Below are 12,232 nucleotides of genomic sequence, written 5' to 3'. Positions count from 1 at the left end.
TCACAGCTTAAGTGCCAGTGCTCACCCAAGAAATCCTTAACACCTTCTCTTTTTCCCAGTTTTCTCAGTCCCCACCCTATTTATTCTTAGAATACCTTGTGGCAAAACTCTGGGGGGATAAGTTCCTAAAACAAAGCTGTCTCATTTAAGTTGTATTAGAAATTTTTAATCACATAAACATGGTTCATGAAACAGCAACTGGAAGTCTCTGCCAATGCAATTGCAAATAGAAGTATCAACATTTTATTATCTCTATGAAAATAAATGCCACAGGAATTGAGATTACATACAATTCCAAATTCTAGAGTAGGCCAAGAGAAGGTAATTAAAAGTAAATAAATAGATAGATAGATAAATAAATAAATAAATAAATAAATAAATTTAGTCAATGGGGGAAGAAAGGCAATAAATGTAGACAACGCATATGGACAACAGATGGCAGCACTAGAATGTCAAACCCTACTTTTCCCTTCCATATTAGGTTGTGACTTGCAGAAATGCAAATCCCTGGTAGAGGTGGGCCAAAGATAATGTCTACATAAAGGGTCACGAACATTTGAAAGAGTCACATAATACCAAGATAACAAGCACACAGAGACGTGGCAGCTGCTGCATAGTGGGATAATGAGAAGGGACAACATGAGATAAAAAGTATTCTGAGATACAGGGAGTGTGATTTGTGGAAGTTGTAAAGGTTGCAAACAGAAATGGCACTGGGGGATCCCTGGGTGGCGCAACGGTTTAGCGCCTGCCTTTGGCCCAGGGCGCGATCCTGGAGACCCGGGATCGAATCCCATATCGGGCTCCTGGTGCATGGAGCCTGCTTCTCCCTCTGCCTATGTCTCCGCCTCTCTCTCTCTTTCTCTGTGACTATCATAAATAAATAAAAAATTAAAAAAAAAAAAAAAAGAAATGGCACTGGGTTCTACAATCCTGAAAATGGGGTATTCACCGAGGATCAGAGAACTGGAAGCATAAACACTTAAAATGCATTTCAGCTGTACCCACACAGTATGGTAGGAAGTTGAATGATACTTCTTTTTAAAGAAATTGAATTTATTTTCTAGCCCATATAAACTAAAGAGAGTGATAACAGAAAATGAGTATCATATATATATTATTATAATTACTTTTTTGGTAATATTCCTTACATATTCATAGATTTGTATATGTCTTATAACTGGTAATAAATTATTATCTTTTTTTTTTTTTAGAAAAACTTTTGGACAGGTGGTTCAGTCAGTTAGGCACGAACTCTTGATTTTTTCTTGGTCATGATCTCAGGGTCCTGAAATCCGGCTCCATTAGGTCTGTGGTGGAGTGGAGCCTGCTTAGGATTCTCTCTCTCCCTCTGCCCTTCCTGTCTCTCAAAAAAGAAAGAAAAAGAAGGAGGGAGGGAGGGAGGGAGGGAGGGAAGGAAGGAAGGAAGGAAGGAAGGAAGGAAGGAAGGAAGGAAAGAAGGAAGGAAAGAAGGAAGGAAAGAAGAAGAAGAAAGAAAGAAAGAAAGAAAGAAAGAAAGAAAGAAGACAGAAAGAAGAGAAAGAAAGAAAGAAAGAAAGAAAGAAAGAAAGAAAGAAAGAAAGAAAGAAAAGAAAAGAAGGAAGGAAGCAAAGCAAAACCTTTTGGACTGATTTGCCAATTTATCATGCCGGTAACTTATATAAAAAGAAATGGTTTCCCTTATCCCTCTATATTCCAGGGTCAATAGCTAAGACTTTGGAGGAAAAAAGGCACCTAGATTGAAATCTCACCTCACTTGATTTTTAGCTTTATGACTTTACCAAGATACTTAGGCTCTCTGAATCATCTATTAAAAAGTGATAATAAGCTCCCTCATATGATTTTGTGAGGGTCAAAGAATTAAAGCAAATAGCGTAATACTTTACACATAGTATGTTTTCAATGACTGAAAGCTGTTTTAATGTGATTCCATGTATGTGTTCCCCTCTAATTTTAAATTATTTACTTCAAATTCCTGAAAATGCATTGTTAACTATAATATGTACAGAGAAAGTGGCTGAGAACTTGGTAGCTGCAATAATGATGTTCTTGCAAACATTGCAGATGAAAATAAAGTTAACCTGGAATGGAATGAGGGAAGATGCATATTTTAGTTTTATACTATTTCTTGTGTATTAAAACCTATGTCAAGGTGCCTATTTAAGCTCAAGGGAAAGGTCTCACAGTTAGTTTTGCTTAGCTGAGTTTGCTGAAGCCAAAGGACTTCTATTGACCTATGCTAACTAGTGTGCTCTGCAGTACCCAGAAAGCAAACTAGAGCTATGATTTCTTATTCCTCAGTGGCCTTGCGTTGGCGAGGGGTACACAATGCAGGCTTTGGTGGTGATCAACTGGAAGAGTCTGTTCCAGATCACAGGAGTCTATAACTGGCTAATAAAATATCCCCTTAGGCAATGCAAGAGAGACGGTTCTCACCACCCTACTCTAATGTCTGATTTCTCCTTCCCTTTCTAAGACTGGACTACTCTAGAAGTGGAAGGGGGTTGACAGTGAAGAGGGCTAATGGTGAAGAGCAGTTTGTGAACACTCTCAGGGTACCATGAAATTCAAATAAAAGTTGTAACTATGTGGGTTAGACCCACTAGCCTACGAGCTCTGCTTGAGTGAGACTCACATCTCACCTGTGTGTCCCCAGTGCCTCAACAGGGCTCTGCATTCAATATACCCTATGATACTGGGTATATTGCACTGCTGGGTATTTACTCCAAAGATACAGATGCAGTGAAACGCCGGGACACCTGCACCCCAACGTTTATAGCAGCAATGTTCACAATATCCAAACTGTGGATGGAGCCTCAGTGTCTATCGACAATGAATGGATAAAAAAGATGTGATCTATGTACACAACGGAGTATTACTCAGCCATTAGAAACGACAAATACCCACCATTTGCTTTAACATGGATGGACCTGGAAGGTATGACGCTGAGTGAAGTCAATTGGAGAAGGACAAACATTATATGGTTTCACTCATTGGGGGAATATAAGAAATAGTGAAAGGGATTATAGGGGAAAGGAGGGAAAATGAGTGGGAAATATCAGAGAGGGAGACAAACCATGAGAGACTCCTAACTCTGGGAAACCAACAAGGGGTGGTGGAAAGGGAGGTGGGCGGGGGGGGGGGGGAGACGGGGTGACTGGGCGATGGGCACTGAGGGGGCACTTGATGGGATGAGCACTGGGTGATACGCTATATGTTGGCAAATCGAACTCCAATAAAAATATTGGAAACTCAGTATTTTTAACCCAAACTCAAAGACTCAAACTCAAAAATATATATCTAAAAAATATATATATATTTATCAATACATGAATCTTCATAGTTTTGTTTTTATGAAACGCCACTGTGGGAACAATTTTAAAAACAGTTTCCTTGGAAATGCATGACCTGTGGTGTAATAATATGGAATACCAAATGCCAAGCAACTTAAGCGAAGCATTCATTTTTACCTTACTACTGCGGGAAGTAGATTTTAGGAAGTAAGGCTTCGAGGTCAAAGGACACAAGGAAACGGGCCAGCTAACACGTGGCCGGGTGGGACACTTGAACACAGGTCGGCCCGGCTCTGCATCACAAAACGTCTGGTGGGGAATTGGGCAGAACCCGGTCGGCCGTGGCCCTTGCACGCGCAGCTAGCAGCAGGCACCCCTGCACCCGCAGCGTGGGGCCTGGCTCTGCAAGAAGAGCTCGTCTGCTCACCCGCCTCACCCCTCCACGGGGCGCTCCTGGAAAGGTGAGACGTGGCCACTGCGCATGCCCACACCGCCCTTCCTCACATTCCCTTCCCTGCCTCGGGACGTCCCCGCAGCAGCTGTCCTGGAAGACTTTAGAACGGCTCCCGCCCACTCTGAAGTCAAGTGGGCGGAAGCCGTTCCTCTCTGCGACGTGGACACCCTTCTCTTCCTCCGGCCTCTGCAGCTCGGAAGCCAACACGATGCCTTCCCGTTTCTCCGGGAATCGAGCGGGATCTTGCCAGTTGTCAATATGGCCGCCGACGGGCCGGTGCCCGGCAGAGGCTTTTCATAGGCCGAGGTCGCATCCTAGCCCCGCCCACGTCGTCCCTCCGGGATGCGTCCGCCGAGGGCTTCGCTACGCATGCGCAGCGGGGGCGGGCCGGGAGGTGGGCCGGCCGGGTTCTTCCGTGTGCCGCCGCCACCGCCGCCGCCGCTGCCGCGTTCGCTTGGCTGCTGCTGCCGCTCCGGGGCTGCATTGGCGGCGTTAGCCGCGCGAGGGGAAGGGGGGAGCGGCGGAGCGTGCGCGCGCGGGGGTCCCCGCAGTCCCAGCAGTTCCTCTCGCGCGGGGTGGGCAGTCGGGGGAGGCCCTGGACGGCGCCATGTCGGCGGGCGGCCCGTGCCCGGCCGGAGCCGGAGGGGGCCCCGGGGGCGCCGCCTGCGCCGTGGGGGTCTCCCCCGGCGGGGTGTCCATGTTCCGGTGGCTGGAGGTGCTGGAGAAGGAGTTCGACAAGGCCTTCGTGGATGTGGATCTGCTCCTGGGTGAGATCGACCCGGACCAGGCGGACATCACTTACGAGGGGAGACAGAAGATGACCAGCCTGAGTTCCTGCTTTGCGCAGCTCTGCCATAAAGCCCAGACGGTGTCCCAGATCAACCACAAGCTGGAGGTGAGCCGTGGGCCCCGGAGGAGGCGGCATTCAACGCATTTAACGCACCGGTGAAGCGACCCGAGAAAACTACCCCACTGGGGCTGCCTGGGCTTCGGAGGTGGACGGGGGAGCGCGTGTGTATGTGTGTGTAAGGGAAAGGGAGCGAGGTGAGGTGGGAGTAGAAGGAGGGGTGCAGACGCGTGGGTGGCCCGGGGTCCTGCCCCCCCCCCCCTCGCCACCCTCCCCTCTCTCTCTACGGAGGAGGAGGACGCGGGAACTAGTGACACCAGCCTCCTGTACCTGCAGCATTTAACAAACCAAAGACTTGAGCTCCAAAGAGTCTCTGTCCCATCGAGTTCTCTTACGGATTTTGCACGTCGACAAACTAGGTTTGTGCATCACCAGACTGAGACGGTGTTGATTGCTTTTTTTAACTGTTTCAGGTCAACCTCTATTGCAACACATGCCATTCCCTGCATGCATGAGCAATGTAAGGGGATTCCCTCCAAGCTCTTAGGAAGATTTAGTGGGATAAACAGGGTAGTACCGCTGTCCTCCTCTGTTTGCAGCTAGTCTTTAAATTACAGGCAGGTACCGCCAGAGTACCCTGCAATTTTTCAAATGACTTATAACGTTGAGGTTTTGTCTGTCCTTCACTGTGTTTTCCAGAATCTGGTTTTATTTATGAGAGTGTGTGAAGAATGGTCATTTGCTTTAGTCTCTAATCTTGGGTGTGGGTGTGGGTTGTGGGTGGAGTGGTGGTGGTTCCTAAAAAAAAAAAAAATAATCCCCCCAAACCCTGCCACATTGTGCAGAAAGTTAAATTAATGCATTACTATGATATTTAGAAACATGGGAGTTAAACGCTATTACATAAAGAGCATTCTCTAACTGGTTAATTTAAGAGAAGGGAGCTTGCATTTTAAAGTAGATAAAAATAGGGTAATCAGTGATGTGCAAAGAAAGCTCTTTGAACATTTGGGTTTCCTAAGAAATCATCGTTGCTATTAGTTATAATGATTGAGAGTACCCATTGGATTCCAGTCAATATGAGTACCATATATATATCCTCTCTAGGACCAGTGTGGTTAGCATTCTTTCTCTTCCCTGTCAGTGAGCCATGAAAAAGGTGATCTAATTCATCTGCGATTAGCATAGATGCAAATCAGAGATTCTGCTGAAAGAACGGTTCCATTTCTTCCATCCCTTTTGAAAAGGTTGGAATTCAAGTGCTGATACAAAGCTAATCACTTCTTGTTCTAGGTGTATGAAATGTTTCTTGATTAGAGGTTATTTCTAGAAGACAGTTTATTTTTGAGGCAGTGAAAATGCATTTAGCGGTTTTTAGAGAGAGCACTTTAGCTTTAAATAACAGAGCAAGAGTCGCTTTTGCCACATGAGAACTTTCATATCATTTACAACTGCAGGTATCTACGGAGGATAAACAGCTTTTTAAAAATGAAACAATATCTAACTGATTTTTTTTTTGAATGGCCAAAGGACACTCTCAATAGTGATATTTTGCTGTCAGATATAAAATCTAATGTGGAGAAAAGATTATTCTATGAGTAGGAGATGGTGCTCAGTCTTTCTCATCTTTAAATATTTTAGATGGGTATTCAGAGCTATAATAAATTATGTATGTTCTTTTTCTCAGAAATTGTAATTACATATTCTGACTCCACATCCTGGCTTAGAAGGTGGCGTTATTTCTCAAAATAAGAAATGCTAGCCTGTCATGATGTGAGCGTATTTCTTCAACATACTTGAAGACCCTTGACTTAAAAGATCTTAGAAAATGGTGAGGAGACATTTTGTTTGTGTGTTTCTTCAGCTACATTTGGCTTATCTGTGCAGCTAATCTTTCTACATTTAGCAGGTTTTACAGTTTTTGTGGAATCGCTTGTGTACTGCTAAGGAGAGAGGGCCATTGTCAGTAGTGCCTTTCAAGGTAGATCTGCTGTTGGATTCTCTGCAGAATTTCAGGGGTTGCCTCATACAGTTACCAATCATCTGAGATCTTGAAATCTTAGAAGAGATTTCCATACTTTCTAGTTCTGTCTTATTTCTTAATAAGTGGATTGAATTAGTTCTATTGTTTTAAGGATATGAACATTAAGATACAACATTTGAGGCCATGTATGGTTTGATATAACGGGTGTGCATTGAATTTCAGTGGTTTTAGAGATTAATGCCTTAAACCATATAACCATAATAAAATATTTTTATCAAAACACAAGTACCTCCAGTATGGGTAACTTATTGAGTATCTTTGTAGATTGTTCCTTCTTCTGCCCAGTTACTGTGTCTTTAGGTAATACCACGTTAAATATTAATATAGTAGTGAAGGAAACAATTTCAGCTTCAAAAAAATTACAGGTTACATTTTAAAATAAAATACAAATGAAATCTATGTGACTGCTGCTTGCCATAAGTTATATTTGGGGAGAGGGTTATTAATAAGGGGAAGGGGAGGGCAAAGAATATCAAAATATATTATGATAGTGCCATTTCAAATTACTCACGTCTCTTACTTACACTTCCCACCTGCTTGAGAATTTCGGCAATGGTAAGCCACTTGGTGACAGCTATTCTGGAGTCACGGGTACTGAAAGGGATAGTAGTAAGAGGAGTAGTAGTAATATAGTATTAGTGCGTTGGAGTAGAACAAAGATTGAGAACCAATACTTTAGAAAAACCTACCTCTCTACCTGGAAATACAATTTTCTGCCTTTTTACCCCTTCTTTAAAATAACAGCAAAACATTACATCTGTCATATCCTCCTTTCCATCAACAATTGCTGAATCGGTATATCTTTTCAAAGCGATTTACTGTTCACAACCATCAGTGGAGAAACTTTTAACTGATCTAGAGACATGTTTATAATGAACTAATGAGGTACTGTTCTTTTACTGCTTTAAAGCTGCCCTGTTTTTATTTTATTTTTATTTTTATTTTTAGATTTTATTTATTTATTTATTCATGAAAGATACAGAAAGAGAGGCAGAGACACAGGCAGAGGGAGAAGCAGGCTCCACGCAGGGAGCCGGACGTGGGACTCGATCCCGGGTCTCCAGGATCAGGCCCTGGGCTGAAGGCGGGGCTAAACTGCTGAGCCACCCGGGCTGCCCAGCTGCCCTGTTTTTAAACAAGCAGTGATGCCATGTTGTATGTAGTGTGCAGCTTGAAGGTTAATATTGATTCAGTATGTGTTTATTGAGCACTAATTATGTGCCAGATGCTATATTGGATATTTGGGATGCAGTGGAGAGCAAAAATGGATACAGTCATTGCTGTTACAAAGCTTGGATAACTAACTATTGGATAGTTAATTGGGGTAACTATCACATAAGTGTGAAATTACAACTTTGATGAGTGTTATGAAAGGTACATAAAATGATGAGAGCCTGTTCTGGGGGATCAGGAAGGCTTCCTTTTGGAAGGGACCATTGAGTTAAGACCTAAAGAATAAGTAGGAATTAATTAGGCCACAAGAAATAGGAATATCATTCAGTCTTCCAGTAGAGAGAAAAGAAAGTGGAATGTACGTGACAGGCAAGTGCATAATGCACTTGAAGAACTAAAAAGAGATCTGGTATATGTTACATAAGAGCATTGTCAATTGTAATTGTCAATTGTAATTGTCAATTGGCTGAAGAAGTGATATGCTAGATAAGTTTGAACAGGTAGGTAAGGACAATATCTACGTGATTTTATTGGCCTTGCAGTAGATCTGGGGACTCTATCGTAGCATTGGGAAATGTTGTAAACTAGATGGTAACCTCAGGTATGAGATTAAAATAGCTCACTCAGGCTAGGGTAAGGAGAGAGTTTGGGATAATGAACAGAATAAACGCAGTAAATCATTTAGGAGGCTCTTATTCTGATCCATATGAGAGGATGATAGTGCAGGCTAAGATAGTGAGATGGAGGGAAGTGAGCAGAACAGGAGAGGCTTGAGAAGTAAAAATAAGCAGTCTAGAAATGGATTGGAATGGAAGGATGAGGGAATTTAGGATGTCTGCAAGATGTCAGTTGGCTGGATAGGTAGATGGATGTGAATTATTAACAATAACTATATTTCTAACCTTACTGATCAATTACTAATGGCCAGACTGTTCTCAGGGTTTTGCATATATTGATTCGTCTAATTCTCACAGCAGTCCTGTGTGATAGGTTTAATATTATTATTATTATTTTCATCTTTTACTCAGAATTAAGGAAGGGGCCCAGGGCTTCAGAACTAGAGAAACCAGTTTCTCCAAAACACACACATTTATGCCTGGTTGGAGGAGGGAGGAGGTGGAGAGAAAAGCAGGCAGAAAGAGTGAATGTGGCTGGATAGATAGCTGGAAGGAGGAGTGTGGGGTTCCAGGGAGGTATTGTTATAAAAAACACATTTATAAGCCAATGAAAAGTATCTAGTTGAGAGGAAAGCTGAAAATGCTAGTGAAAGAGAGGGATAATTAATAAGGCTTCTGAATGAAGAGGAGATCCAAGATACATGTAAAGATAATGGACAGCTTAAGTTGAAAGGACAGCTGTTGTACTTTGAGGGAGAGGGAGACTGAGAGCAGAAGGTGGGAAGTTAAGAGTTTTAGTCTGATGATTTCTTTATATTCTGTAAAACTGAAGCCTAGGACAGCTGCTGAAAGTGGGTGAGAGTAATAAGAGCTGGGAGAAAATAAAAAGATTTGAAATAGTTAGGTAAGAGTGGGAGAGCCAGCTGGCTGGAGAAATAGGACTGCCAGGCAACGTTGAAGACTTGCTTGGAGCTAGTTATCATAAATTCATGGTACAACCAGTCTGCCCTGTTGTGTGACTTTCTCCGGTCTTTCTCTTACTTGGTTAGTAACAGACACAGTGACGACAGTAATAATCCAGTGCTGTAGCAAGAAGTTTGCTATGCAGACAGGAGTGTTATTGAAATGAAAATGGTCATGAGGATGAAGAAACGGAGATAACCTTCAATTAAAGAAGCAGAAACAGGATTTGATAATTATGTATGTGCAGAGGGTGTGGAGGAGGAGAGGTTAAGATGCCACCACATTTCTGTTTGAGAAATGGCTTAGTTGATAGCTGTTTGAGTTTAATAGTCTCCCCTAAAATTCATGTCCACCCAGAATCTCAGAATGTGACTTTCTTTGGAAATAGAGTCGTTGCAGATATGATTAATGTAAGAATTGAGGTAAGATCATAGCAGAATAGACTGGACCTTAAACCCAATGAGATTGTCCTGATAAGAGACACTCAGGCCACACTGAGTAGAAGGCTATGTGAAGAAAGAATCGGAGATTGAGGTGACATGTCTGCAAGCTGAGAAATGCCAAGGATTGCTGTCAGCCACCAAAACCTGGGAGACAGGCATGGAACAGTTTCTCCTTCAGGGTATCCAGAAGGAAGCAACCTTTGATTTAAAGCTCCTGGCCTCCTGAATTGCGAGAGAATAAATTTTTGTTCTTTTAAGCCACCAACTTTGTGATTATTTGTTATGATAGCCCTTGGAGACTTACACCATTTACTGCAATAAGGAATCCAGGAGAAGGAACAGGTCTGGCAGGAAAGATAACAGAGTTGAGTTTAGGAGATTGTGCATAGCTAAGCCTTATCCTTTCTTGCATTTTCCTAATATAGTCTCCTAGTGCTTCTTACCTGCTCCAAACTGTCCTTTCATTGTCAAAATCATTCTAAAATGTTTCATTTTAATGGTTCCTGTCAAAAAAGGGCAACTCTGATTGGTCATTCTTTTTATACTTCCCTTTTACTTGTTGGCTGAAATTCAAACTCTAGCATTGGTGGTCAGTGCCCACCCAGTGTGTGTGTCCTTATCCTTTGTCACCCCTTCTTAGCTCCTTTTGCCTCTCAATAACACTGGTCTTGGGCAGCCGAGGTGGCTCAGCGGTTTAGCACCGCCCGTTGGCTCAGGGTGTGATCCTGGAGACCCAGGTCGAGTCTCATGTCGGGCTCCCTGCATGGAGCCCCCTTCTCCCTCTGCCTGTGTCTCTGCTTCTCTCTCCACGTCTCTCATGAATAAATAAATAAAATCTTAAAAAAAAAAAAAAAAAAAACCGGTCTGTTTGCAGTTCTCTAAATAGGCCTTGCTTTTTCGCATGGCATCACCACCTTTTACATAGGCTTTTTGTGTATAAGGCCTTCTCTGTACCCTCTGTGTACAGCATTAAACACCCACTCATCTTTCAAGATACCACTTACATCACCATCTCTGAAAGCTGTCCTCACCCCACTTATCTCTCTGCTCTCTATAGGTAGAGGTTGTCATAACACCTTTAACTCACTTGAACTGTTTAGTTTGTTGCCTTGTACTATCATTAGTGGTTGCCACATCTCTTTACCTCTAGAAGGTAAGCTCTTCGAGGGTCAGGATGTTTAAGGTGAAATAATCTCAATATCAAAGGCTTTGTGAAAGCTGACTTTAAGTGGGAACATTTTCTCTTTGTGAACCCATTTTGATTTCTAAGAATTGGTTGGTGGTTTTTACCCTGTAGTGCTTTCAAACCTTATTGAGTAGTAATTCCTTTGAGTCTGGATATCCAGTTGACTCTCATGTGGATTACAGAATTGGTGTCTCCCTGGCCCCTTTTTGAAGTAGGAAATTGGAAACTCACACATTAAATACCAACCTTTCTGACCTATTCACATCCCTGTTTCACTTGCTGGGGGTCTTCATGTCTCACACCTTTCCTTACTCCATATAGTGGTTGATCTCCATCAGTGTTCAGATGAACTTCTTTCAGACCCTTTCACTTTTTTTTTAAGTTTTTATTTATATTCTAGTTTGTTGGCGTACAATGTAATACTAGTTTCAGGTGTACAATATAGTGATTTGGCACTTTGCATGTATCACCCAGACTAACTTTTTTTTTCCATTTCTTTTTGAATTGGCAAATCACACATGCACCTATAATAGTATTTATGACCCTCTCCACCATAGTTGGAAATGTAATTTTATCTCTTCAACCAGACAGTGAAATTCTGAAGGTCAGAACCCAAATCTTACTTATCTTTTTATCTCCAGATCCTGGCATGCTGCATATACTCAATAAATGTTTATTTGAATAAATTATTTGAAACACTTTTAATGTTCCGCCATGAATCCTCCAAGATTATCAAATAATCGTTCTGTAATACAAGTTTCTTGAGAGCTGGGAGGGCGTCTGTTGTATTATATCCATAGTGTCTAACACAGTGTCTGCCACATTGTTGAATGACTCAATCTGCAGGTTCATTGATTCCCCTGGTATGTAATTCACAAGGACATAACTTGTGAGTTAATATTTCATGGTATTCCATTTTAGAAAAATTTGAAACTGTGACTAGAAGTAACATTAAACATCATTATATGAAAGTATTGTACATGGACTTAGTGTGCTTGTGACATTTCTAAAATATTGGGTGGCTTGATTCTCCTCAACCTACCTCCAGTTTGATCATAGAGCACACTGTATTACACACAGCTGCCTTTTTAAAAACAAATTTGATCATGTGTTTCTGCTTAAAATTCCTCAATTTTACTGTGAATAAAATTCATACTTCTTGTTTTTTTTTTTCTTTTTTTTTTCATACTTCTTGTTATAACTGACAAGCTC

General features: G+C 42.1%; 1 protein-coding gene across 2 annotated transcripts in view; it reads left to right on the top strand.

The window, feature by feature from the left end:
• The first annotated feature begins 4,155 nt into the window (after window positions 1-4,155).
• Window positions 4,156-12,232, top strand: part of GOPC (golgi associated PDZ and coiled-coil motif containing) — a 38,734-nt gene continuing 30,657 nt past the window's right edge. Inside the window, exon 1 of one of the 2 annotated variants that reach the window (XM_077900861.1) lies at window positions 4,156-4,642. In XM_077900861.1, the coding sequence (XP_077756987.1) occupies window positions 4,355-4,642 (288 nt within the window). In that variant the 5' untranslated portion in view covers window positions 4,156-4,354. The remainder of the gene's footprint in view (window positions 4,643-12,232) is intronic. The other variant, XM_077900870.1, reaches the window with a different exon arrangement.

The sequence above is a fragment of the Canis aureus genome, chromosome 1, assembly GCF_053574225.1.
Source record: "Canis aureus isolate CA01 chromosome 1, VMU_Caureus_v.1.0, whole genome shotgun sequence".
Classification (NCBI taxonomy): Eukaryota; Metazoa; Chordata; class Mammalia; order Carnivora; family Canidae; genus Canis; species Canis aureus.
This window is presented reverse-complemented; position numbering and strand designations above follow the sequence as displayed.